Source organism: Pollicipes pollicipes, unplaced genomic scaffold, assembly GCF_011947565.3.
Source record: "Pollicipes pollicipes isolate AB1234 unplaced genomic scaffold, Ppol_2.1 Scaffold_7261;HRSCAF=8764_pilon_pilon_pilon, whole genome shotgun sequence".
Taxonomy (NCBI): domain Eukaryota; kingdom Metazoa; phylum Arthropoda; class Thecostraca; order Pollicipedomorpha; family Pollicipedidae; genus Pollicipes; species Pollicipes pollicipes.
The window spans coordinates 59,669,688-59,696,103 of NW_023597054.1; the positions used below are offsets into that span (position 1 = coordinate 59,669,688).

Sequence of the window (26,416 nt, forward strand, 5' to 3'; positions counted from 1 at the left end):
AAGGGGCCCTCAATGGTGCAAAAGTTCCCTTATCGCCGCAGGGGTTCAATGGCTTAACGGGCCCTTATCTGAAATGGGGTGGAGGACCCAGTTCAGTGCTGGGGCCCTGAGTGACATAGAGACATTCCATTGCCTCACTGTGTCTCTTCGTCAAAAGTTTTCATATCTCCTTTCATTGTCAGAGGGCCTCGACCAGAGCAAGAGGCCCTCTGGTATTCGGGGTCCCGTCTCAGTCCTTACGCAGGCAAATGTCTCCTTGGCCGACTCAGGGCTCCTTACCGACGCAGCTCTCCCCCTCGTCTAGCGACTGTTCGGCACTGGCGGTGCTCTACCGACACAGAGGCCCTCATCGACTCTATCGCGCAGCCTGCTGTGGAGGTTCGACCACACCATCCGTCCGGTGATGTGATCAAGCTGCGCGTCATGGTGATCCGAGCACATTGGTCGCAGTAGTAATTCCACCAGGCGCTCTGCTCGGTTGATCCCAAACCCGCTGCCTGACGTGGAGATCTGATTATGCTTGCGTTGGAGGTGGTCTGATCCGATCACGTGGATATTCAATCGCGCCGTTTATGGTGATCGGATCACGCTGTCTGCTGTGGTGGTCTGATCTCGTTGTCTGCTGTGGTGATCTGATCTCGCTGTCTGCTGTGGCGATCGGATGACACCGTCTGCTGTGGTGATCTGGTATCGTTGTCTGTTATGGTGATCGGATCACGCTATCTGCTGTGATAATCTGATCACGCTGCCTGCTGCGGTGATCTGATCTCACTCCCCGCTGTGATGATCTGATCTCGCTCTCTGCCGCGGTGATCTGATCACGCTGTCTGTTGTGTTGAACTGATTGTGTTGTCTACCGCTGGTCATGTTATCCGCCGTGGCAATCGGATTGACACCGTCTGGTGTGGTGATCTGATCGCACGTCCGCCGTGGCGATTCCACAGTACTGTTGCGGTGATTCGTTCAGACTCCCCGCCATGAAGTGGTGACCCGAATATCAGCACTCGTCAATGCAGTCGGGCCCGACCGTCCGGTACACTTCGAGCCAATTAATGATGATAAAAACCATGCGTGTGCACATAACGAGCAATTTCACATATCCCATGACCATTTGAAACCCCATTAAAATCTCTTCGGCACTGCTACTGTCGTCGGTTTACTGCAGGTATGAAAACTTCAGCTGACAAATATTACAATTTCCCCACACATTCAAAAGACACCAGTTCAAAAAATGCAAATATATTGCCTAACGATGCCACGCAAAATCGGGAGGGCACATAGCGTGCGTGCCCGCCTGCCGCGGTCGGCAGACAGGTGGGCAGACGGCAGCAGGCAGGTGGGCAGACAGCAGCAGACACGGGGCCGCTGACCAGACGCGCCTCAGACGGCTGGAGAGGGCACGAGCCGTGCCCAGCCGCTGAGGGAGCCGGCCCAGCTGCGTCTCGGCCCGGTCAGAAGCGCGCACCGCGGGCCGCGGCTCTACACAGCCTCGGCCACGGGCGAACACGGCGGCAGAGCGGCACAAGCGAGAACGGGCCGCCCTCTGCGGCGCTCGTGCGACAGCGAACGGGTACCGGACGGGTGACAGAGAGCCAAGAGGAGATCAATGACACTGAAAACGACGAAATCGTGGGCGTATGTGACGCCGCTGAAGTTTCCGAGACAAGACCTCAGCATATAACTCGGGTGATGCCAGGTACCAATCCTACACAGACCCCCAGATATGATTTTGGAGGATTATGGGCACGTTGATTCTCAGCTACGATCGCGCAGTATCCATCTATCCCCACACCACACCGCCCCGTCCTCTATAAGTAGATATTTGATTACCTTTTACATATACTGAATTGCCACAACATTCCGTTCAACGTAAGGTACAAACTTCTACGCCTGGTATGAACAAAGCCACCACACCCTTGTATGCCATGTCAAGCACAGGCAACATATTACACCACTTGACTGAGCCATAACGTAATCACAAAACGTCTGCACACTAAGATAAACATGAGCAAAATAAATGCACAATGCAACTTGGTCCCAGCAAGCACATAACTAGAAACATTCACAGATCAGGTCCTGGAAAAACCTGGCATGGCACTAAAAATGGAACACGCGTCCACAACTACCTGCATCAGCTCATTCACATTGATCTGGTACACATGAAAGAGCTGGCTTTTGTTCAGATCCCCAGAGACCAGCTTTCCTGCTTACAAAGCTGTTCACTACAGGCACCCCGCGGCAATGCAGCCCGAAGGATGACCGGCAACACAGTGCTGGGTGGCTCACTGGGATACAGAATGAGCCATACACGACCGCAAGGGAAATACCAGACGCACGCAGGCGCCGAAGGCAGACCAACAGGCAAAAGCTCCTCACAAGCCATTCAGGGCCGTTCAAAACGGCGTGGAACAGAACGGGCTGGTGAGGTCAGTGACAGGTCACGCTTTTTGAGCCAGGACACGCTGAATTGAGTCCGAGGGATAACGAATGAGGCCCGTCTCGTACTGCACCGGCCAGTAAACACACGGAGCACAGGTCACAAATCAATTAAGGAGCATGTTGTTGAGTTATAATCTGCGTTAGAAAGCTCGAAGGTTCTGCAGTATCCGCACGCACTCACTCCAGGCAGCATGCTCGTCTCTATTGCTTTGCCATCTTTGGAGAAAATCCACGATACAGCTTCTGAGATCGGCCGACAGGTGTCCTACCGGTCATCGAACGAGTCGTAGGACTTGCTGGGGCCTTCGAAGAGCGGATCCATCTCGGGTCGGCCGTTGCGAGTGGAGCGCCACCAGGTGACGGCCGCCAGCCGCTCGGCCAGCCAGTCGCGGATGCTCGGCGAGCTCGGGTCCCAGCTCCGGTACAGCACCGAGTTCAGCACCGCCTGGGATGGGTTCACCACCGCCTGCAACAGACGCGCGGACTCAGAACCGCCCGCGCCGCCCACACGCGCTCAGTACCGCCCAGCACGGGTGATCTGCGGGACCACGAGCCACGCCTCTCCTGTGCTACGCCCGGCGAATCCAATGCTGGCAGCAGGCTCGGCGTCACGCTGGCGGCCATGACACGAATCAAGACTCGCGTCAAAAGTCAAACGAAAACCACACGCACACACTTCAGAACGTGGCGGAGCCGCAGCAACATCCATCTAGCGCTCTTTGAACCTGCACCACCGCGCACAAGAATGTGTGAATGTGAGTGTGTGTCACTGGGACCTTACGACGCACTCAGCTGCTGAGGCAATATGGCGTCGCCTGCCTCTCACCGTAACAGGAGGCCGGACACCGTAGGGAATCGAACCCCGTACTGGGCACAAAAACCCAAGGAGAATAATGCGCCAAACACGTCAAGCACACCGCCATTTGAGGGCCGCTTGCCACTCGCGCCCTTTGCGCAAAGGGCATGCTCACCATGAAGTACCAGATGACCACCACCGGCTTGACAGGTATATTAGGCCACGTGCTCCACAGGATGATGCCGTTGACGAGGTTCGGCACCCAGCACAGGTAGAAGGCGATGATGATGCAGACAAACTTGAAGCGCAGGTAGAGTAGCGTGCGACGCTCCCGGTTGCTGAAGCTGGAAGCACGCGGACGGGGGCGGGGTCACCGCACGCGCTGATACCGACCGATACGGTCACCAAAACCGTCCACAACACGCGTGAATAACGCATAACGCATTACGGTCACCAGAGCCGATGTCGCACCAAGCCCAGCAGAGCTAATGGCGATTTTAACGGCCCCTTACACCAGTTGTCATAGCAACCGCGACGCCGGTTTGCGGGCGCTTGCGGCGGCCGCGCGCCGGTCCTCACCGGTTGGAAGTGTTGACGATGCGCGCGCGGATCCTGGCCAGCGAGAACCGCACCAGCAGCGGGCACGCCACCAGCACGCTCACCAGCGGCACGTACACGCACACGTAGTTGGGGAAGTGGCGCAGGAAGCTGTTGGTGCCCCGCGCGTGGCAGCTGAAACAGCGCGCTCGAGTGAAAGGGCGGCCGCGGGGCAGGGCCCGGCGGCCCGCGCGAAGCGAGCTCTCGGCGGCTGAGCACACAGCCCTGGTGAGTGGGCCGGCTGGACGCAGCGCCGGGGATGAGGCAGCAGGTGGCCGACCGCCCAGATACCGAATCAGGAATGACCGCCACATACGTACATGCCAATCAACGTTCATAAACCTGTCAATGATGTGTCACTGCCGATATGAAACTAAAGCGCACCGAACGCCACCGAAAGCCTTCCGCACACCCTGCAAAGCCAGGCCAAAGTGCGGCTCCGCTGATATTCGTCCCGTCGCAACGTCCCTAAATAGCCGAAGAGTCGGCGCAAACGGAGCGCACTGACATCTACCAATTCAAAGGGAAGTTCCATATTTGAAAAATATTGAAGCAAGCATCAGATATGATGCAATAAGTTTACTTATAACTATTCGCGTACTTGTCATATATTCGCATACATGTCATATGGCAAGTGGAAAAGACCGCTCTAGGCGACACCATTTCTCTGTTTTATATATGTGCTTCCTAATGCGTCATTGTTTGATGACGTCATTGCATGTTACACAAAATTGATTGAGAGGCAGTTGGTGACCGTTATATCTGGAAATCATGTTCACGAACACCAGATATAAACGACTCAACAATTACACTTTCCATGATTTTGACCACCGCATGACAAATGCAATGACAGGATCCGAATGTTATTATGACATGCTGGATGCTTGGGTGACCTCGAAAGTCTCCCGAAATAGTCTACACATATTCGCTCAGAAACTACACAAGTTCAGGTCTTAGGTCTAGGTGCAGGTCTAAAAAGGCAGGGCTATAAACTGCACCGAGTGGTTTTCAAGATGGCTATTTCAGTTCAAAGCCCCATAAAAATGTGGAACACCTCCTTTAAATCTCAGTCACACCAACACGCAAGAGAAAGCACTAGTGATGCGTGCACAGCGCTAGTGTGAATAGGCGTGTGAATGCATGACGTAAACACGCGACCGCCGGACGCAATCGCTGTCGCCAATCTCCAGCACCGGGGCAGCGTAACCAGCCGGTCGCTGGACTCACTTGGTGTCCGGCACGAAGAGCAGCAGGAAGCCGATCACGGACAGTACCAGCGGCACCAGCCACGCCCACAGGCCGTACGTCACCATCGAGCCGTTGGTGCCCTTCAGGGTGCGCAGCACGTCCACGGCGTACAGCAGCGTCCACATGTAGGTGGCCGTGTAGAAGAACTGGGTGATGGCCTGCCGGCAGCATGGCGGCGGGGACTCAGCGGGAGAGCAGTCCACATGTCCACAGGTCCGGCGACGGCAGATTACCGCTGCACGCGCTCCTCGCACGACACGTTAAGGCTTCACCAAAAAAGGCTTCCAGAGTTCGAGGCGTGTGGTCAAACGACTACACTCCTTTTCCAATTCAGTCGGTGCGCCACTGCATTCAGCTGAAGACTAAGAATCACGCACCTGGACCAAATGTGGAAGGGTGGAAAGGAGGAGCAGGTATGTGTGTGGGAGGGGGAGGGGGAGAAAAAATAGGAATAGGTGAGAGGGGTTGGACAGACACAACTTACCGATGAGACGATGCAAAAGTCACTGGAGAACTCATCAATGCCCATTTTCCGTATCAGGGCGTCGTCCATCAGCCATGCTACGCATCGCAGTATCACGCCTGGAACAGAGCGACGCCAGATAAAGACATGTTCCATCCCAGGAACAAGTAGAAGAAACGGAAACTTAGCTGACCACTAAGCATAGCACGCTACTCGCTGCAATAATTGAAACACATTACAGGTCACAGCACAGTGCAATGCATGCTCGATTCTTAGGTACCGATCATTAGCTTGTGTTGCAACCCACTGACAGATACCACTTTTTTGGTGTAACCAGGCCGTTTCGCAGTGAGACGCACGAAAATGACTACACAACCCGCACCTTGTTTGGACCCTGAACGCGTCACCGTAACGCCCTCACATACGCACCCGCACTTACTACTGGATGATCTCTTACTTCGACTCACTGGGGACCGGCATCACGTCAACAAAGCCCGCAACTGCGCGGCATGTAAGACAACTGCCACTGGAAGGGCACGTGGCACAGCTCACCTAGGGCAGCCATCAAGTCGGCAAACCCCAGCCACTGCAGGATGCGGCGGCCGCGCAGTATGAAGGTCGGACGCCGCTGGCTGCTCCGCTCCAAGATCACGTGGTTGTGCAGGATCTGCGCGACGAGCCGTCACGTTAGCTGCGCGTGCACAGAACGGACACGCACGAGGGCTCAAGCGGAGGCAGCTCAGCGCACGAGGACTCCGGCGGGGGCAGCTCATGCGGCGAGCTCGTGCCGAAGCTATTGGGATATTTTGCCTCGGAAGAGAGACCTTACTTAGTAACGAGCCTTGCTTAGCAACGAGTGTGTACGTTAAGTCACTCAATCGGTATATTTTAAGATGTTCGTAACGAGGCAGCATAAATCCGCTTGAAAAGCTATATCGCGGTTTTAACACTCCTGACAATCACATTCACGTGAACCCAGTGAGCCAATACTGTTTGGGAAGTCGCCACGGCATATTCCGAAATCCTAGCGAAATCAAACATTCCTAATTTGATCTACATGAGAAGCTGTAGAAGCAGACGAAGCAACGACACGGAATGATTGTCGACGCGGCGCTAACAATCAAAAGATAAAACCCTGTATGCATGACATTTTCGCGCTAGATTACGTGATGACGTGGCTATCGTTAGATCATTCACTCATCTCGAAGACAATGGTGAACGTTCCACCGCATTCCCTCGCGTTGTTTGCCCAAATATAAGTAAAATGTTTACGAGATGCCACAGTTCGAAGCCAAGCTCCTTAACGCAAGGTTCGTTGCGTTATCAGTCGCACCTCTCACTAATGTTTGTGGACGTTGCCTCTAACGACACAACAGAAGAGTCACTTTTTTCGCTTTCTCCAATATCGGCGTCACACAGTCGTCACCGCTTCGATCATATCGCTGGCCTATCATCTCCCGCGTTCCGACGCGCCGTAGTTGACATAGGGCTGAGGGCCGAGCGTCGCAAAGTCTGACAGTCATTGGGTGGTCTGGCTATTAGCGCCAGACCACAACGACCAGCTGATGCAGCGCGGAATAAGCAAAGCGGAACGTCGGAATATGTCTGACTCATGACGGCCGTGTATAGATAACACACGCTGATCGAAAACAGGTGGAGGTCGCACATGTCGTTTGGCTGATAATGAAGCTCAAGTTACGTTTACCGACCTGTGGCGATCCTCAAACTTCTGACGGTTCAAAAGCCGCGGCATTTTTGCACTTCAGTTCGGCGGATGGATAGATGGATGGATGTATGGATGCATGCATGGATTCCGACCAATGTAGACTCGGTGCCACATTTCAAACTGCTGGCTGCGGCACAAGCGCGGCTCACGGGAGTGAACATCATTGGGGTCGGGTGGGTTCGGGACCTAAAAAGCTTGTTTGCAGATTGGGCTATTTGCAAAGCACAATTGTTGAGTACAACAGAAACCTGTATTTTCACTCGCTAAGTGCTTTCTGCGACTACTATTCCTGTGAAGATGCATCCAACGATTCAAATAACTTACCGATAACTACCTTTCCTCACCACTATATTGCGACACAGGGGTTAGATACTGGGGGATTGTGAGGGGGGAGGGGTCATTGCCCGCGTGGAAAAGTCGCTGTTCCTTACAACTTTTGGGGGGATATGCACAACTCCTGGAATGACAGCATGTACTGCAAATATTGGAAGCCATGACGTCCCCACGCCGCAAACACGACAGAGGCATGCCGGAAACGAGATAACAAATTTGTAAACATATGAAGTCATCAATATGCCAATTAGCGTCACCCAAAAACAAGGCTTTTTGAATGGATGGCTATGGCGGTGATCGTCGTGATAGGGATTTTACAACGCAACCAGCTGTTGACGTTATGGCGTCGCCTGCCTGTCACCCTGGCGGGAAGGGCGGCCACCGCAGGGCAGATGGTTTTATCCAAGCAGAGCTAATGTTAGCTTTTTATGGCACCATGTAGGTCCGTGCGGGGCGGATACATTAGACGGGCACACAGCACTGACACTTTGGGGAGTTGGAGCCCTCGTTGATGGAAACACGATCACACAACTGATGTACTTGTGCGTTGCTCTATCACTGCACTTAGCAATGAAGAAACCTTCTGCCTTTTGAGCCATTGGTCGATGACAAAACCGTTTCCGACAAATTTCCCCTTGTTTTGGCCGTTTCCGTCCCTGCCACCATACAGCAGCACCCATTGGCCCTGATGTTGCACCTGGGTAACTGGTGGCGATTGCTCACGGCAACTTACACTGCACGACATCTGACGTTACATCACATGTCTCCCCACAGTCTAACTCACCTGATATGATGCACCCAGCACTCCGAATATGGCAAACACCAGGCAGACAGTTGTGTATGTGGATGACCGAAAGTATGGCGCCAGCTGCTTGGCGGGTTCCAGGCTGTCATTGCGTATGGCGCAACAGAATGAGTCCAGAGTGGGTGAGGCCATCACACTGCTGGAACAATGAATGGGTTGTAAGTGTCTCATATTCTCCAATATATGTCATTGCTATCAGAATAGCATCATCACATAACATGACAGCATTCAGCAGCCAAAGGATTTACAAATTCTGAAACCCCTTTTCATATTCTAAAAAAAATGGGTGCAATGAAAGTGTGAGATATGGCACCTGGGGATGTGTGACTTAAAAATAGGGCATTCATCACAGAGAGAAAGTGGGGACTGTTCACATTTATAAGGAGATTAAGGGCTACATTAATAGAATGCTTTCCTGAGGGGGCCATTGCTAGACAAATATCTGACCCTGACTTCAGCCTGCGCATTTTCATTTTCTACAAAAGCTGGTGCCACATCATATCTAGCAGTGCTTTGGCTCAGCTAGCACAACCAATGGCTAATTTATGATTATTTTACTTTTGGGAGTTCACAAATATTACTTTTGTCCAGCCATTTTTAGGTGTCATTATCATGTATGCAACAATATTTCACAGGATTGCTGGCCAAAAAACAACACTTGCTTCAGGTCCAAGTGCAGCACACAATGGAAGGTATTGGCCACAGGAGACAGAAATGGCACCAATATCAGTCAAGTAACAAACCCAAGTGCTCTTCAGATTAGCTCAAACACACCAAGTACAATGTGAGGTTCAAAAGAGCCAAGGAGACATCAGCTACTAATGTTTGACATTGCTCCTTGAGAGGCAATGGGTTATGCCACTAACTACACTTTTCTAGGCCATCAATGCAGGTTACAAATTATGCAAAGCCAAATCATGCATAACTGTAGAGACATGCTTATTACAAAACATGTATTAAGTAATGGTATGCATAATGTTATGACATATCTTCCTCTCATAGTACTCTAATAATGCATTTTCATGGTTAAATGCCTGCAGAATAAAGCTTTCCAAGTTTAAAGATCTATGCCTCTCTATTTGTGCATTAAGCATGTGGTCAAAAATGACGACATGCTTGTGTGCAATATATACCCTTGGGTGCTTTTCATTATATCATAATACATTTATCACATCATTTTATTATAAGATGTATCTTGACAGGTCTAAGTTATTCTGCACTTATCATTTCTTAGAGGGTATCTCACCCAAGCCTGTTTTAAATCTGATCCATTGTGATAATTTTTGACAAATTTTGGTGTACAAATATGTACCTAAGAGTATTGGAACTAGGGACAGGGGTGGGCACTTACCTTCCATACTGTAAAAAATCAGGATATCCCCTACTGGCATAAACCAGAAATAAATAGAACATGTATTACCTGCTCTCTCATCTCCACAAGCTGGGGCACTTCCTGCTGCCCCTATAAACAACTTAAGATATACATGCACACATAACTATAGCCCAGCAATAGGTGCAGTCAAGTCATTTTAATGAAAAATATGGATAGAAAAACAGACCATATGAACCTAGTGCAAAACTTCACATCTCAGAATCAAAAGTGCTGCTCCACTTCCAGAAGTAACATAGAAGTTTGTCACAGTTAGCTCCAATTTGCATCTTCAAAAATGATTCACTGTTCTAAACTAGCTTCTTTCAGAAACTTGCCCAGTTTTGACAAGAGCTAGCCATGTACAAAAATAACTTTGTAAACAAAAGAACAAAAATGGGACTGAACAGTGATATTAGGAGATGATAGGGGTGAAGCATAATCGTGGCTTTGTGGAAGGTCATGTGAATTCATTTAATCATACTTCAGCGCTAACTAATTCCAGGCACAAGTCAATACGTTCTTCTGCGTAACACATCATTAGGAAAACCAATAGTTTTAGCTTTTGCTTATTCCGATACCGTATATAGAACCGGACCAAGTAAAAACACATAATGGCATGCTGATAATAACGTGGTGGTGACAATGATCCTACTTCATGCAACGACTAAGCCAACACGCAATAAACGGACCACCTGCCGAATCTGCCCGCCCCTACCGCCCGAGAACCCCAAACGCAAGATTGCTTACTTCAAGCTGATGCTCAATGGCCTGTGACCTGCGACTGGACTGGCTGCGTCAACCTGCAGTTAAAATGACGTCATCAAATTGCTTCACGCTGAGCATTTACGACTTTGCGAGACTATGATGGGAATCCGCAAGCGTAGATACGCGATGAAAATTGAACTATTTCCATTCTTTGCCGGTAAAGGTACCTGAAACATGCAAACAAAAAAAGAATACCCTAGAAAAGGTACTCACGCATTTGGCCAGCGTAGTCATAGATAGTCATGAAACACCTGCCTGGTTATAATATTCTCACCACTCATGACATTATTAGCAATAACATCATCATAACTGAAGCGTGGCATAGCCATGCAAACAGTACGATATAACATACTTTGAATGACATTTAATTGTTTGCTTTATGTCTTCTGATGCATAACATGCACAGCTTTGCACTGTGTCTTTAGTCCCGTATGTATGATGGTAGCTTCAATATTTAATCTTGTAGGCTCCAACAAGTAAGAATAACTCGTGTCCTAAATCCTAAGCGTAGATTTCACGGATGTTATCAAAAAGGCTTAATCAGCTGACCGCAATATAACCGTATAATCAGCTGACCAATAAATCAACAACGCGCCACATATGTGCGTCAGATTCTTGAATGTGGAGGCGGCACCCGTCCACACGCGTGTTTTGCGCGTTGCTTCGGGGTTTTACGCGCGCGTGTGCGGGGGCGCAGTGTGCAGGTGTTACTCGCGTCGGATAGACAAGAAAATTAGGTTCGTAAATACTTAACATGATGTCGGGGCCAGGAAATGGAGAGCTGTACCTCCTGTAAGCGGGAAATTTACATAGGCCCTGCGGTGCGGGACATTGTCAGAAGGAATGCAAGAGAGATTCTGAGCATTGAAGAGTTCACGCCACCTTCGCTACCAATTCCAACACATGAAATGTGTACATTTGAAGGGATTTTGAATTTTCAGTGTTTGATTTTGGTTCAAATGTTCCCAAAATATTGTTGAGGAAAATACCCTGATAGTTCAGGACCACTTGGCCTGATCTAAGTTTGTCACACAATTGTTAAACAGACATGTTATATGTATGTTTGGTGCAAGTAATACTTCTTGCAGACAGGCATTTGGGGAGTCATTTTTGCAGTAATTCCTATCCAAGCAATATGTCTTATCCTCCCTTAAAGTAAATGATTGGTTCAGCAAGATATAGGATATTGCCATTTTACTATCCAGCCATAATCCTGGTATATTTTGCTATATAATTAGCTTAAATGTTTTATTTTTAGATTTACAGAATCAGCTCATGCATTAAATGGTGCTGGTGGCAAAGGCCTTGATCCCATCATCCAGTCATGAACTTCCAGGTCCATCAGAATTTTGCTTTAAAAGCTCAATATGGTCCAATGCTCACCATGGTCCACCTTGCCTCCAACTCCACCTGATCTTTATTGCAGCCCTGCCACTGGCCTCATGTCTTCCCACTCAGGGCCAAGTGGTGAATACCCAGTGACTGGAATCCACCATACCACTGGTGTGGATCAGAAGGCAGGTGTTGTAACCAAGCAAACTAACCAGCTGATAGGTGGAGGATGCTGAGAGTCAAAAACAGCTGCACTACACATAAAACCTAAAGCATGCAGATGCATTTCTTTTTGAATAACAAATGTTGCAGGCAGGTCTGTGAATGTGCCACTGAATTGGGGAAGTTTCAGAATTAGACAGGTGTATAAGTGGATAGCATAAAACAACATATCTTGAGCCAGGAGCTAGCACACCAGCACACCAGCCACAGACCGTCATAGTCCAGGGCAAGTAGTGAGTGCATAAGGCAACTCAAACCACCAACCACAGTTAGGGGATTGGAAGGGGGATGTTCAAACCAACAGAGCTATGGGTACAGACTGAGGGGTTTTTCTGTTGACAGGAAGCTATGACTTGGTGTAGGTGGGATGTGTTGAACAATTATGCATTTTGCCTATTAACTTGTTTGTCTGTTTACCTGGTGGGCATCTTTTTAGATAGGTGGGTGGTATTAAATGTAAAGCTTTGCATAGTACAAAAAGATGGTGGGATTCTGTGCATACATCATTTGATGGTGCACACTGGTAACAGTGATATAGACAAAAATATAGATGAATTGTATCAATAATCCTCCTTATCATGCTGCCATGCACATAACATACATCGGACACAGAGGCAAAAGCACAGACATTAAACATGGTGGTAAAAACAGTGCAACTGGTTCAACCAGACCACAGGTAAGCGACCAAGCAGCTCTTAAAGACCGAAGCGCTCACAGTAAATGACAGCCAAACGTCTGATGACAGCTAATGCCACATGGGCGTCCCTCAGGGGAAAAAAGGTCGCGGCGAGAACTCGGTGGCACTCACCGTAGCTGTAGCATGCCGACAGACATAGCCCAAGTGGCATGCGATGACACCGAGATATGACCGGTCACCCGTTTACGCAATGCCTCGGATGCAGGTGTGTTTGACAATGTAGAGCATGGTCATCATATCCTGTTTGGTGATCATATAAGATATTTTAGGTCAGCTCAACACGAGCAGTGCAGTTGACACAGATCGGGATGATTTAGGGGAAGGCAATGCAGGCACCTAAGTTTAGTGCTTTTTAAAACCCCCTGTTTCTGTGCAGCCGGGCAGAACCCCCTCCCCTCCCGCAGAGAGTCGAGCAGTATTGAGTGTGGGGAAGCGTCAGTGCCTCCATCATCCTCTTAGTCTCTCCCGGTATGCGATGTCTCATCCGGGCAAGTGACATCAGAATACCGTAGCAACGACGCATGATGATGGAGATGTGATTTCCCCAGCTGATGGTAGAGTCAGTTGTAACATCCGTGATCTGGACGTATTGGAAAGGTTTCATTGAACCATAGCGAAATTTTACCGTTAGGTGTGGGTCGGCGTGAAGCCTGAGAGACCTGATCATAATCATTTCTGGTTTGGAATGGCTTATTTGTAGAGTTTTGATAAAACCACTCCAGTGGCGCTGTCAAGTTTTTCAACGCGAGTTGTGAGATTGAAAGTGTTAGCGAGTAGATCAGTGTCAAGAAACTGGGTGTAATCATACATGATGCCTTTAACGTGTGGAATATGTTGTGTGAGGTCATTTGTGAAGACAAACTTGTCATCTTATTTTTTGGTGGTCTTCACAAAACTTTTTGTGAAGATTATATTTTTATGACTGTTTTAGTTAACTCCTATGCAGTCTGTCAAATGTCACTGTTGAATGGATATTTTGTTCAACAAACTCACTGGGGCATTTGGTTAAGATGTGTGACCATGCAGATGAGAGGCCACAGTTCAAGCTTGACTTCAGTGCACTCTTCCTCGACTGCCTCTTACCCAGGAGATGGCAGCAGCTGGGGAATGATCGCCCTGCCGCGGAATTAACGTTGTACCAACGTGTGCACGTGACGGGGGGTCCACGGCCATGACCTGCTTTTAAAGCCTTCCGTCCAGGGTCAGCCTCGGAGGAAACGGCTCACTTGATGTCACCAGAGCAGTCCTCCGAATCACCGGATCCGAGGAATAGCTCTTGTGTGTGCACAAGTGTCTCCTGAAGAGCCTGAGAGCAGATGTGTGGTCAAGACTGTTTTGCAAGAGTGACAAAAAGTTGAAACCTCCGCTGTCTACAGAGTGTTGTATGCAGGTGTGCCACTGACCTTTGGTTCTGTGCGTGTAACATGGAGGTGCCTGATGGAGGCATTTATGTTGCTGATGATTTTCCTGCTGATGCAGAATGTAAAAATCTGACATATTCTCTTCATCCACGTCACAACTTGGTTTTCCAGACCCAGTGCATGCTTCATCTTTACAGGGTGAACCTACAAAACTCAATCATAATGTCTAAAAGGTCTCACGATGAGTCTGAAGGATTGGATTCAGTTGTGGAACAGCCTATAAAAAAGCATACTCTGGATTCTGATGAAGAAGATGAAGCTGACAGCAAGAAGTACAATCTGATGGACCCGGAGGAGATTGAAGGTGAGAAAATAAAAAGTGTTTGAGGCAAGTGTGAAAGAATGTAAGCAAGCTGAGATTAAAAACTTTGCTTTTGGAAGGAAACAACATGTACAATAGAAGCAGCAGTGTTTCACGGAGTTATTTATTTTCCATTTGATTTGTTTTGCCATTCTCACCTACCTGTGGTTTAGTTGTTCAGGTGTATTCATTCATTGCTGTGTTTCTGATGACAGCAAAAAAAAAAAACAAATCACAATGTTGTCTTTACCGTGTTAGTCTCACATTAGGCGCCAGTTTGGCGCACATTTTGAGCAGCAAGATCGAGTAATTAGGGATATGGCGAAAGGAGTTGTCTATTGCCTGTGATGTAGCAGTGATGTGCATATTTTAGACATTTGTGGGAGAATTGCTCATCCATTTTGCTGTTTATAATAGTTGAATATCTATGGCATGCAAGCTGTGACAGTGATGCTCTATGTTCAGTGATATTCTTTGTGACAGTGATGCTCAGCTCCATGTTTGCATTGTTTCTGAATTTTAGGGGAAGAAGATGCCACAATGACAAAAGATGGTGACATACAGATTACACCTTTTAACATGAAGGAGGAAATGACAGAGGGTCATTTTGATGCTGAAGGCAATTACTTTTGGAAGAAGGAAGTTGAAATTCGTGATGCCTGGCTTGACAACATTGATGATGCCCAGGTAAGGTCATAGGTATGCTATGTACTTAAAATGCTAGCCTAACTAATCCTAGCCTAACACAGTCACGGTTGTCATTGTGAGCTGTGATGGTGCTAGATCCAAAATGTACATCACCAAAGAGAATCATGCCCTGGCAGCCCTTGTGAAAAGGGCTTGCCATTAATTTTCTCCGTGCACACGGGACCATATCAGAAAAACGGGTTGGGCAGTTAGCTAGCTAACTGGTCTTCAAAAGCAAATATCTTTTTTGATGAACATAATTGAAACACTATATTTAATTAACACTGCACCACACCAGTCTAGCCCGATGCACACCATAGTAAGCGTCATCCTTGACCAGTTAAAAAATGTTCTGCCTCTATATTCCTTCTGTTCGGCATGCCCTTTAGGTGGACCGTTAATGGCTCAAGTGCAACTTCGTGCCATCCTGCGGAAGGACAGGAGCAAGGTCCAGATACCCCACCAAAGTTTAAAAATCTGTTTCTATTCTGGTCCCATGGTGAGCGGGCTGGCGCGGCCAACCACCGAGGCCCTCCCGTTCCCCTCACGCCCTCGTGGCGATGCTTCGGGCAGGGCTGCGCCCCTCGACACTCCCCATCTTCGGCTTCCACTTCAGTAACGGCTTTTGCTGAGCGCGGTGCCAGCGCCGCGCTTCGGGCGAAGCCGCCGCTGTCCGTCGCCTCCCCCTGGGCCGTTCTTCGGACGGCCCAGGCCTCGCCGGTTCGGCGGCGGGTGCTCCGGCGGGCGGGTGCATCGAGGCGGCCCTCGGCGGTTGGCGGCAGTGACGTCAGGCGCGCACGCCGCGTCGCTCGATAAACACCTGGCGGTGCGGCGAGCGGCCGTCCTCCGCCGACCGCATCGCGGGCCACCCGGTGCCGCCTGACGCTCGAAATAGGCGCCGCTCTCTGAGCGGACAGCGACCGCAGGACGAACGGCGGCGGGAGGTGGGGACCGCCAGGACGCAGACACGCGGAGGCCAGCATGTGGCCGACACTGGCGCAGGCTCAGCAGACCTGTAGTCGCGGGTGGCGAAGCACACGAAGCTGAGGGGGCGCCATCGTCGTGTTCGCGTCGAGGCAGTGGTGGTGGGGTTCGTCAGAACTGTACACTCGTCCAGCGGTCGTCCTCACAGTTCCGCGCATGCCTTTTTTAAGCCTGCATTCCACATTAAATGACATTCAGCACCCGGGTCTAAACAATTCGCGGTGAATTCTGCATCCGTGTCTGGTGCTGACGTTGTGTGTTCCGCTTCGTTTCAGCAATACCACGATGAAGAGCAAAAGGATGGGTCCGACGATGAGTCCTCCGACGATCAGGGGGACGCCTTGAAGGACTCGGACAAGGCTGCCATCTATGAGCAAATGCTCGAGCTGATGGAGCCCAACGAATCTGTGGCCAAGGCGCTGCGGCGGCTGGGTAAGCATTGTACGACGGTCGGCATGGACCGCGTCACATTTCCACGGCAAGCTCGGAGTGCCGATCTTTTGAGCTGTTGCGTCTTAAATTTGGCGACCCCTTCCCGCCCTTGCTTGAACTTGTATCACCTGGAGCCGTTGGGGGCGCCTTGGTAACCCCCGGATCGAATAAAATGTGATTATTGTCAAAGTGCCCATAGATATGAGGTTTCGCATCGGCCTTCATGTGCGTTTGGGGAGGGCGATTTTTCTTGTATCTGTGGATCTCACGATGAAAGCGTAAATAACTATCGCGTCTGCCTAATCAGTAGTTGTGCTGTCCTAGTCGTTATGGGCACACTGTCACGAAGTTGCTGGTTTAAATGATGGACGGCAGTGTTGTCAGGATTCTATGAACCAGTGATCTTACTGACGTGGGGATATGGAGGCAGAATTATATGTGCACAGTGATCTAGCTGACGTGGATATATGGAGATCGTATCCGTACCGTTTTCCGTGGTCCCTGCTTTAGCTATCGCACAGAAACCGCCCAAACTAAACGGTTAACGTTGGGAGTGAGTTTCACTGCCCAATAGTGGATTTAGTTTCAGCACCGAACGCGGTTCGTTGAAAGCGTTGGGACCGTGCATTGGTGATATGCATACTACGCTGAAGCTAGGCTGCACCTGTGATTATCGACAAGCAGTTACTTTCAAAATGTGTTGGTGGTGCATGACCACGTTATGGTCATTGCTGACGTGTCTCATTCGTCCGGTTATGCTGCAAGTCAGTGTTCAAATTTAATCATTATCATATCAGCCAGCATTATTTTGCAAGTCAGTCAGTATTTACTATCAGTCTTTTTTCCGCATTTTATCGCATCCTCATCCCCACGCAACACAAGGTGTCATTTGAAATAACGTGTGTATTGGCTGCGACAAAGGCGGTTGAGCTTCACACGCTCCCTTGGCCGTCGGTGAGGCCCTAGTCGAATGGCCTCCGCCCATGTGTTCGGCTGTAAGGACCGGCCGGCCGGCGCAAAACTGATCTTCCTCTGCCGAGCCTGGTCGTTCGACAGTGATCACAGGAAACATGTCGCCGACTGGACCTGGCGGAGAACGGTCAACACATGTCGTTGGAGCCGAGCGACCAAAGCGTCAAATTCAATTAGAGCGCGTGTGAGATGATCAGGGATGAGTGTCGCTGGTTCCGGGTTTTCATTGCAATCAGCACACCGTTGCTCTTCATTGACGATATGACCCAACCTAAACCACTTGCGGCGGGGCTCAGAGCGAAACGTCGCTGTGCGGGTCACACGTGTCTACAGCAGCGCGTCTTTGCTGCGACACTCCCGTGAGGCTCTGCGTAACCGTCTCAAACCGCCCACCTCGGTACCAGGTGGCAACAAGGCGCGCCACTCGGCGGCGGCACGCTGGCGGCAGAAGCGGGCCGCGGCGGCGGGGGCGGCCGAGCCGGCGGACGCGGCGGCCGGACGCGAGCGGATGGATCGACTGACCGGCCTGGCCGACCGGCTGCTCAGCGCCGGCCACATGGAGGTGTACCAGATGACCCGGGAGGCGGCCGCCCACCAGGTCAGCACGGCTGCGCACGTGGGCCGCGTTGGAAGGCTCTCCCTGCTTGCTGTACGGCGGGCCGCGATGGAGTTTGCTGGAGTTCGATGGGCTCACCGGTTGGTGCTTAAGTACATGCTGTCCGATGCGCTGAACTGGTGAGCTTCGAAACAGCCACAGGTTGGGATTTAACACTCTTCTCTTAATCCCCAAAGCTTGTGTACTGACGCTTCATTGTTTTATTATTTTTGTTTTACTCACCGCCTGGCATTTTCAGTGTGGACTGCCGTCAGTTTTCCAACGCCTGACCTAGCTCCATGACCCGTGATCTCGTGGTGACGTGTGCGGGCCTCTGACCGACGGTGCACGCCGTTCCAGCTGGAGCAGCTGCGCCGGCCGGTCGCCGACCGGCTGCAGGGCGCCACCGAGGATGACGCTCTCGACATGTTCGGCGACTCGCTGGACCAGCAGCCGGCCGCGCCGGCGGCAGCGGCCGGCGAGCCCACGCCGGACACCGGCGGCGCTGGCCCGCCGCCCGCCACCGACAACGGTAAAACGGCGCCCGACAACTCCGCAGATCAAGGTATTATGGACGGGACAGCGTACGCCAAATGGACTGGCGTCACTGGTGACCTCTGTCTTCTGCACTGTTGTTCGTCTGGTCGTTTCTGCACCGGCACGTCAGTTTGCTTCCCATTGGGAAGGCGTTTGCCAAATATCGTCAGGCCTTGTTGTGCGGACATTCGTGTTGACTTCTGGTAGCCCTCAGCTTTGAGACCTTCTTAATTTGCTGCTCGCCTATACATTCCAGCGTTCCGCGCTAGACTGTGCGCTTGAGTGAGTGCATTGTTTCGACGCCAATCTTCTCGGCCGTCGAGTTCCATCGGCCTCGGCTCATAATGTTCTTTGTGGGGGAAGGGGATACCCGGGAACGTTACTTGGCCTTTGTCGCACACTTGCACGCGATGCTTGTGATAGCCCCTTACGTGGCTCGCGCTGACGCCAGCCGTGACGCGACCTGCAGAGGCCGGCGATGCGGTCACTTGGGAGTTCAAGTGGGAGGCGTCTGAGGACGCCGAGGTGCACGGACCGCACACGTCGGCCGAGATGAACGCCTGGAGCGAGAGCGGCTACTTCAGCGACGCGGTCCTGGTGCGCAAGACGGGTACCGCTGCCTTCTACCAGGCCAAGCGGGTCGACTTCGACCTTTACATCTAGGCGCTGACGGCTGGCGCGGTGCGGCTTCCCGATCCCATCCTGCTGCGGCAGGCGCACGCCTCCGAATGTGTGCTGTACGCACAGTTTGACTTGCGGAGCGTGCGGCACCACGGGCGCCATCTTAGCTCGGCCGGACAGGAACCCACGGGTGGAGCGGCGTTGCCAGCCTGATTCCGGGCAGACGTACCCGCAGCCATGTGTCTCGCAGCCAGCTAGGCAGGGAGACCATCGTCTCCGTGGCGGGCCCCGTACGCTGTCTTGTGCTGCCCCAAACCGCGTAGCTTGGTGTCAAGTGTTAGTCCTGGCCGGCGATGGCGCGTGGGCGGCAGCAGCGGGCCGAGCCAGCGGCTGGGCCGTGGCGGTAAGATGTGCTCGTTGCAGTGTTTTCGTTTTGTAACGATGCGGACTGTTGGAACAGAAGCGTGTTGGTCGTGAAATGGTACCACCAGCTAGGATTTGGATTCTGTGTATGACCTTTGAAATCTCACGCACACACTGCTTGTTTACCGCGTCACCTTTGTTCTGGTGACACAATCCAAATTATGATAATAAGAGCAAACGTCGTGTGGTCGTTATATATCAGCAGATGTGCTGATGATGCGGTGATGTTATCGCACAATTCATTGACTGAAAAACCTGAACAACTGCTGAAGTGACTTAAAATATGAGACCTGACTTTGTTCTTAAGTCAGGACAACATGGCAGATAGCATGGAGCGACGTGACATGCGCAAGGATTCGTGACAATACATGAAATATTTCCACGGCCGGCCTTTCCCTGCTGGAAAGGCCATCTAATTGTGATAAAGGAGGTCTGCGGGGCGTTTGACTCAAACATCCTTGTCACAGGCTTTCTGGATTATAATTTATAGTAATGAGTGACGCGATTGTAGCGTTCCTTAAAAAGATGCGCCCCTTGAAAGCCAATTTTTTTCGTTGAAGTGCGCGGGAAGTTGAAGCAACCGGCGCGTACGATATTATTCTTTTGTCAGGTCACTGTGTCCCACAGTAAAGAATTAAACGCAGTTGCTATGCGCGCGCTAGCAAACTGTTTTGAGCTGATTGTGGGGGACGTTGCGACGCGTCCCTGTGTCCATTTTCTCATCTTAGTAAGTTTTCTCTTCTAAGTTTTACTAACAGCCGCCGTTCTGGGAATCAAGTAAGGCTAGAAACGCTCCGTAGCATCGTTTAATATAATCCCATGATTTAATGTGACCCTTGTGGTAGACAAAGGCCACTTTGAGAGCTGCGAATATGTAAACGCCTCTGCAGCGTTGCCGCGAAAGACCTGCTGAAGAAAAAGTAAAAATATTCGCAGTCCTTCCGTTGTTCTGTGTCGACTAGGCGTGAAAGAATGATGGTTGATTATCCTGGCCATGTTCCTGATGGCGTTTTCTAGACAACGAATTTGAAAAACGGTCTTGACAAGTATGCTTATTTTGACATGAAATATTTGCATTTGAGTATGTATAAGTATGTACATTTCATCATTTAGGGAAAGTGTTCCACATTTTACTGGGTTTTGAATTGAAATAGCCATCTTGAAGGTCATCCGATGCAGTTCACAGCCCGGCCCTTCTGAAGACCAAAACCCTACTACCTTCTAAGATACACGACCTCGAAGACGTGCAGACTTTTTCGGGGAGACTATTTCAACATCACCCAGGCATCCATGACGTCATAATAACGCCATTCAAAGCCTGCCATTTCGTTGACCATGCGCCGATGGAGACCAACAAGTGTATGATTGTTGAATCGTTCACATTTGGTATTCGGTATGAACGATTTGACACGTTGAGGACACATTTGTAGTGCGATTTCCAAATATAGTGGCCTACAAATCGTTCTCGATGTTGTTCAAGGCACTATGACGTATCCAAGTAATGACGTATTGAGGAGCATATTTACCAAATGGAGAGATGGTGTCGTCTGGAGCAGAATTTTCCACTTAAAAGTATACTAACAATTAAAAGCTAGATTATTCCATCATACCTGATGGTGGCTTTCATGTCTTTAATTACAGAACATTCTTTTTTATACCGAAATTAATCTTGTAGGAGTTTTTTTACTGACCAATGAGACAAACTTAAAAAATACATTTCCAACGCACACGTTGCCAAATCGGTCATGTGGGAAAAAGGACGCATTGGTGTCTGAGCGAACGGTGCGGGCAGGGCGCAGTGTGCGGGTGTCGCTTTTCTCAGCTCGTGGGTGTCGTGCAGGACAGGTGCGGCTAGTCTCTGACCTAGGTGCTCCTAGCGTGCATTGCGTTTTGTTAACCTACATCGTATAGCATTTGTGGCACATCATACTTTGGAGAAAGCTTTGTTAGTGTCCCTAAAGGTCTCAGAGAACTACACCGCAAGACAGCCATGGGTAAGGCGAAACAAAAACAGCAAGCTCGGCAGAAGTTCGCAGTCATGAAGAAAATGATAACTCAGTATGATTCAAGAATTAAAGAAAAAGATCGGACGAAGAGGAAGATGAAGCTGGACCTGTCAAAACCGAAAATTAATAAGGCCCCACAGACGTCGACAGCGCTCTTCTTCGAGTACAACACTCAGCTTGGTCCTCCATACCATGTGCTTCTAGACACTAACTTCATCAACTTTTCAATCAAGAACAAGATTGACATTGTGCAGGGCATGATGGACTGCATGTATGCCAAGTGTGTCCCATATCTGACAGATTGTGTTCTGGCTGAGTTGGAAAAGCTTGGGCAGAAGTACCGCCTGGCAATGAAAATTGTGAAAGATCCACGCATAGAGCGGCTCCCGTGCATCCACAAGGGTACCTATGCTGATGACTGTTTGGTGAATCGTGTGACACAGCATAAGTGCTATGTAGTGGCAACTTGTGACAAGGACTTGAAAAGGAGGTTGAGGAAGATTCCAGGAGTGCCAATCATGTTCATTTCCCAGCACAGGTATACAGTTGAGCAAATGCCTGATGCGTATGGTGCTCCCAAGTAGTGTCTTGGGGATGATGAGCACAGTTAAGCTGGACAAGTACTACCAGTGTTGGTTTCATATGTGTTTATGCATTATGCATCACGGCAGTATATGAAATCTGGTGGTGTGAATTCATTGCCAGACTACTGACTGTCAACCAAAGTGCACAGATGTCCTTTGGCAGTAAATATACCATGGAAGTGGCTTTGTTCTGTTTCTTTAAAAATCTGCCATCCGTTGACAAAGTTCTGTGATGATACTTTCCAGGGATGCCTAACCAGCATATTTATACACACTTCTGTGCTTGTGCATTATGGAGTAACATGAGTATGAGGGATAGTTCAACCAGCATATAATATGCTCTTACTAATGCACCCACACTTTTATGGAGAGGTACTTTATGTCTGTCCTACATCAAACAAATTGTCAATTTGAGTGTTTTGCCACAGGTTTAGTTCAGTGCCCTGTCCCTGGAAACCAGGTCATGCCTTTAATGAAGCATCGCAGGATGATACCAATGATTCAAAATGTCTGTGTCATTAAGTTACAGGGCATGTGCAGCAATGTCATCCTTGTACTATACTGTTTTTTTAATGATCTTGACCACAAGGGGGGCAGAAAAGTGGGAGCAGCTGCTCCTCCTACATCACACAAGACAAAACTGGCACTGAAATGTAAAAAGGTCTAAGCATAATTTTTCAGAACCAGGATTATGTATATCATTCAATGTGGCACAAAGAACTGTGTCTTGCAAAGTCAAGTCAAAAATTTGTATTATAAATGCATCCATAATTTTTCCCCAGCACTTTTTCTGTTGGATTTACTGAAAGCAAAAGTGCCTCTCATCATTAAACTGAACACCATCAGTCTCCAGCACAAATCAAATTATCTGGGCCATGACAGGCTTCAGAATATACATCACACTTAAATGCACTCATCATGTTTTTATATTTACAAACACAAAATGATATCGCTAATCCACGAGACCGATGCAGCCGCCGCGGCAGGCGGTTCTTGCTTGCCAGCCCCTGCGGTCGTCCCGATGAACCCCTCCGGGCCGGCTGAGCGGCGCGGTCAGCTGCCCGAGGGGCGCTGCTCCTCGAACAGGTCGGCCACGCGGAGCGCCGGTGCCGCCGGCGGCGGCGGGGCCTGGCTCTCGCCACCCGCGGAGCGCCCCAGTTTCACACCCTCCGCCCGCAACGCGTCCGCCGCCGCCTCGAACAGCTCGTCCTCGGACGAGGCGGGCGCGGCGCGGCGCAGCGCGTCGCACCGCTCCACGAACTCGTCGCAGACGCTCGCCGGCTGGCCGTCCGGCGAGCCGCGCAGACGCAGCACGCCCGGCGAGCCGAACTCGCGCTGGAACCGGCTGCAACACAGAGGGCCCCGGCTCGTCCGTGAGGCGGCCCACTGCTGTGTCATGCCCGGCACTCATCACAGGCGCACACAAGCGACTCGGCAGCGGAACATTCGTGCCACTAGCAAACCCGCTACCCGCCAGTGGCTCCCCGAAGGTTTAGCTGCGATGAGCGAAATCAAGGGCAACTAGGCACTCTGGATCAGTGACGCTGACGATTTTTATCACAGAGCGAGACATGCCAATGCGACAAAGCCATGGAGTGGGGTTTTATGTCACAGTCTGGCTATGGGTGGGTCCAGCACCGAGTCTTGGGTGGAAGGTGGTGTGCGCTCGGATGGGCCCAGATTCGCTGCCAACTGTAATCAAATATGCCAAGAGTAGTGTCAGTCAGGCGTTTTCTGGCATCATGGAAAGCGCGATGTCCTCGCCCCCACCACCTTGGTCCATGCTGGAGTTTGCCAACTCCAAACGGAAAAGACGTTTCCTTACGCTCGTACGGCGTCTTCCTGGTAGAAAATCGGCCTGACTGGTACGGCCTTGACAGGCCGGTCGAACCGCGGCTCCAGACGGGGAGGGAACGCCTCGTAGACGTCATACCAAAGCGGCCGATCGTCCCTGTGCATCGAGCCTGACCGAATCAAGCCTGATACCCTGCAATGCCACCGCAGACAGACAAGGTTACGTCGGTACTCGCGGAGTATGGTTGTAGGAAGTGGAACAGGATGCCCTCAGATGCAATGAGGCTCTTAAGTGTATCACATGATGTGTGGCACAGCAGTGTGACATCATTGCAGGTGGGGCTGCAGGTCGAGTAGGGCTAATTGCCAGAAATTTTGCAGTCTCAGTGGCCAGTCCTTGTCACCTGCACTTTTGACAGGCCTATGTGTTTCAAGCCACTGATTGCATCAGCATGATGGTTTCAGCAACAAGTAGTAGTGAACAGGAAAAAAAGATCACACTGCATGACCTTAAAATGTTGTTATGCGAGCACTGTTCCCCTATGAACATTCAAGTAACACAGGGAACACAAAATTGGAAAATTGCAACAACAAAAAACTGAAAAGTGAATGCCTGAAATGCATTCAAAACTTAGTCACCAGTCCACTAACCAAGGAGAAAGCAGCCAATATTATCAACAACATTGTAAAGTGTGTGTGTGTAGATTATCACCGGAGGTCAAGCTATAAACCATGGCTTCTCTGGTGTCACCCATGTTTGCCAGAAATTAAAGAAATCATTATACATCTTAAATCATTCATGTGGTGATGACAATACCATCTATTACTGGCTTAACATGCACCATGAGATGTCTTACTAGTCACATTACCTCGTAAAGATGGTTCCAATTTTTTCCAGTCGGGTTTGAGCCATGGTGATCTTGTGTTTGTGGATGTTTCTCGAACACACCACTGGTGTGAAGTCTCCTAGCTGGGGTCAAGTACACCCTGGAACAGCACATATTACAGTTTCAACTTAACTACATAACATTATGCTTGCACATCATTTGCCAGGGGGGCATAGTTTTGTGAGATGGGATTGAGGCTCATGACAAGGCTGATGAACTGAAGGCTTTGGCCTGAATTTTGCCCACTTTTGTCTCAAAGTGAGGGGAGGGGAGGGAATAGGGCTGCAACCATAGCACAACTACCTAGTGGCTGCAGCCCAATTTATGGTTATGAGCTGAAGCACCATTCAGCAGAACAGGAAACTGCATCCTGCCAGCTGCAATTCATGTAAAACATGTGCAATATTTCCAACTGTTCAAAGCAAAACCTTAGTCCATTGCTGCTATCCTCTCAAAGAACAGCTTTACACACTGGCATGCCATCCTGCCACTGTGCTCACAGATACTGACATCATTTCTTTCAAGAGTCTAACACTTGCTGTGTACCTTTTCCTCACTGCCTATTCAATACAACTGGCCATCTTTTAATTACCTACTGCATGCATACATTAAACCAATGGGTTGAGCATCAATAATCTAGTTTCACACAAGTTTGGTTTCAAGTATGTAACACCCCCTAACCCATGGTCAATGTCACATTTTTGCTAAATCCATGGAGATCACCCTGGTGCTCCATGGCAAAACATGCTCTAAAAGTGGCTTCAACCTCACAACCCATGGGATTTGACATAAGCCATGCTCCAGACTTTAGATATTGAGCTAGCAACCACAATTGGGACACCAAGACTGAGCTACCTAAGCAGCGCTTAAGGCATAATGTTGAATGGCGTAACACCTTAATTAATGGCGTAACACCTGGGCGTAATGTTGAAATTCCGTTTTGACACCTGAATAAAGGTCCCTAAAACATCCTTGTTGACAGGACAACTGTATCACGAGGTAACGCATTTTTGTAGGCAGAATGCATGCAATGAACAAGGATTGGCCTCATGTCCTTTGAACACGTCAACTTACACGTTTTCTGAAGTGTTTACAATTACAATTACCCGAGAAAGATTGCTTACAACCACACAACGTGATCATACGCGGCACCCAACCCGGTCATGCCAATGGGCTACTAAATTATCGCTCCCAAAATCACCAAAAATGAATCAACATAACCAAAATCAGAACTTGTACCAAATTATATAATCACCGCCAAAATGAACACTTCACCACTAATTGGGTCATAGCCATCAATATGGACGTTTTCACCGCCGGTTTAACGAGGTGATTAACCACAACGCCTAATCAAGTCACCAGATACACGAATGAAAT

At 49.8% G+C, this 26,416-nt stretch overlaps 4 protein-coding genes across 9 annotated transcripts; 2 read left to right on the forward strand and 2 right to left on the reverse strand.

Annotated features, from left to right (window-relative positions):
* Positions 1-1,223: 1,223 nt before the first annotated feature.
* LOC119112420 (uncharacterized) lies at positions 1,224-10,499 on the reverse strand. 5 transcript variants are annotated; one of them, XM_037236606.1, is made up of 8 exons: positions 10,469-10,499; positions 8,387-8,546; positions 6,096-6,210; positions 5,565-5,662; positions 5,060-5,238; positions 3,815-3,967; positions 3,411-3,579; positions 1,224-2,905 (listed from the first exon to the last, which is right to left on the reverse strand). In XM_037236606.1, the coding sequence occupies exons 2-8, from the start codon at positions 8,537-8,539 to the stop codon at positions 2,705-2,707; spliced, it is 1,068 nt and encodes a 355-aa protein (XP_037092501.1). In that variant the 5' UTR covers positions 8,540-8,546; positions 10,469-10,499; the 3' UTR covers positions 1,224-2,704. The 5 variants fall into 5 exon arrangements, with proteins under 5 accessions (XP_037092501.1, XP_037092503.1, XP_037092500.1 ...); XM_037236608.1 differs by having other exon boundaries at positions 10,472-10,493; XM_037236605.1 differs by lacking the exon at positions 10,469-10,499 and adding an exon at positions 10,432-10,456.
* A 678-nt stretch (positions 10,500-11,177) lies between these two features.
* On the forward strand, positions 11,178-20,152 carry holn1 (CD2 antigen cytoplasmic tail-binding protein 2 homolog holn1). Of its 2 annotated transcripts, XM_037236873.1 has the most exons (8): positions 11,178-11,281; positions 13,984-14,185; positions 14,354-14,520; positions 15,041-15,204; positions 16,464-16,620; positions 17,997-18,190; positions 18,548-18,752; positions 19,194-20,152. In XM_037236873.1, the coding sequence occupies exons 3-8, from the start codon at positions 14,379-14,381 to the stop codon at positions 19,385-19,387; spliced, it is 1,056 nt and encodes a 351-aa protein (XP_037092768.1). In that variant the 5' UTR covers positions 11,178-11,281; positions 13,984-14,185; positions 14,354-14,378; the 3' UTR covers positions 19,388-20,152. The 2 variants fall into 2 exon arrangements, with proteins under 2 accessions (XP_037092768.1, XP_037092767.1); XM_037236872.1 differs by lacking the exon at positions 13,984-14,185.
* Positions 20,153-21,551: 1,399 nt separating this feature from the next.
* Positions 21,552-22,536, forward strand: Bka (FCF1 rRNA-processing protein Bka). Its single transcript, XM_037236443.1, has one exon. It carries the CDS (start codon positions 21,759-21,761, stop codon positions 22,356-22,358), a length of 600 nt encoding a protein of 199 aa, XP_037092338.1. The 5' UTR covers positions 21,552-21,758; the 3' UTR covers positions 22,359-22,536.
* Positions 22,537-23,132: 596 nt separating this feature from the next.
* mRpS23 (mitochondrial ribosomal protein S23) lies at positions 23,133-26,204 on the reverse strand. Its single transcript, XM_037236835.1, has 4 exons — positions 26,114-26,204; positions 25,022-25,139; positions 24,184-24,345; positions 23,133-23,703 (listed from the first exon to the last, which is right to left on the reverse strand). The coding sequence occupies exons 2-4, from the start codon at positions 25,063-25,065 to the stop codon at positions 23,412-23,414; spliced, it is 498 nt and encodes a 165-aa protein (XP_037092730.1). The 5' UTR covers positions 25,066-25,139; positions 26,114-26,204; the 3' UTR covers positions 23,133-23,411.
* Between the last annotated feature and the right edge of the window lie 212 nt (positions 26,205-26,416).

Excerpts from the sequence above, each read along its gene's own strand:
- LOC119112420 (XM_037236605.1), bottom strand. Across the intron at positions 6,211-8,386 it reads TGCTGGGTGCATCATATCAG|ATCCTGCACAACCACGTGAT; the intron begins GTGAGTTAGACT and ends CTCGTCGCGCAG. Across the intron at positions 2,906-3,410 it reads TGGTCATCTGGTACTTCATG|GCGGTGGTGAACCCATCCCA; the intron begins GTGAGCATGCCC and ends CGTCTGTTGCAG.
- holn1 (XM_037236873.1), top strand. The coding sequence starts at position 14,379 with ATGTCTAAAAGGTCTCACGATGAGTCTGAAGGATTGGATTCAGTTGTG. Across the intron at positions 18,191-18,547 it reads GGGAGGCGGCCGCCCACCAG|CTGGAGCAGCTGCGCCGGCC; the intron begins GTCAGCACGGCT and ends ACGCCGTTCCAG. Across the intron at positions 18,753-19,193 it reads CGACAACTCCGCAGATCAAG|AGGCCGGCGATGCGGTCACT; the intron begins GTATTATGGACG and ends CGCGACCTGCAG.
- Bka (XM_037236443.1), top strand. The coding sequence starts at position 21,759 with ATGGGTAAGGCGAAACAAAAACAGCAAGCTCGGCAGAAGTTCGCAGTC.
- mRpS23 (XM_037236835.1), bottom strand. The coding sequence starts at position 25,065 with ATGGCTCAAACCCGACTGGAAAAAATTGGAACCATCTTTACGAG. Across the intron at positions 24,346-25,021 it reads ATTGGAACCATCTTTACGAG|GGTATCAGGCTTGATTCGGT; the intron begins GTAATGTGACTA and ends GTGGCATTGCAG. Across the intron at positions 23,704-24,183 it reads CAGGAAGACGCCGTACGAGC|CCGGTTCCAGCGCGAGTTCG; the intron begins GTAAGGAAACGT and ends TCTGTGTTGCAG.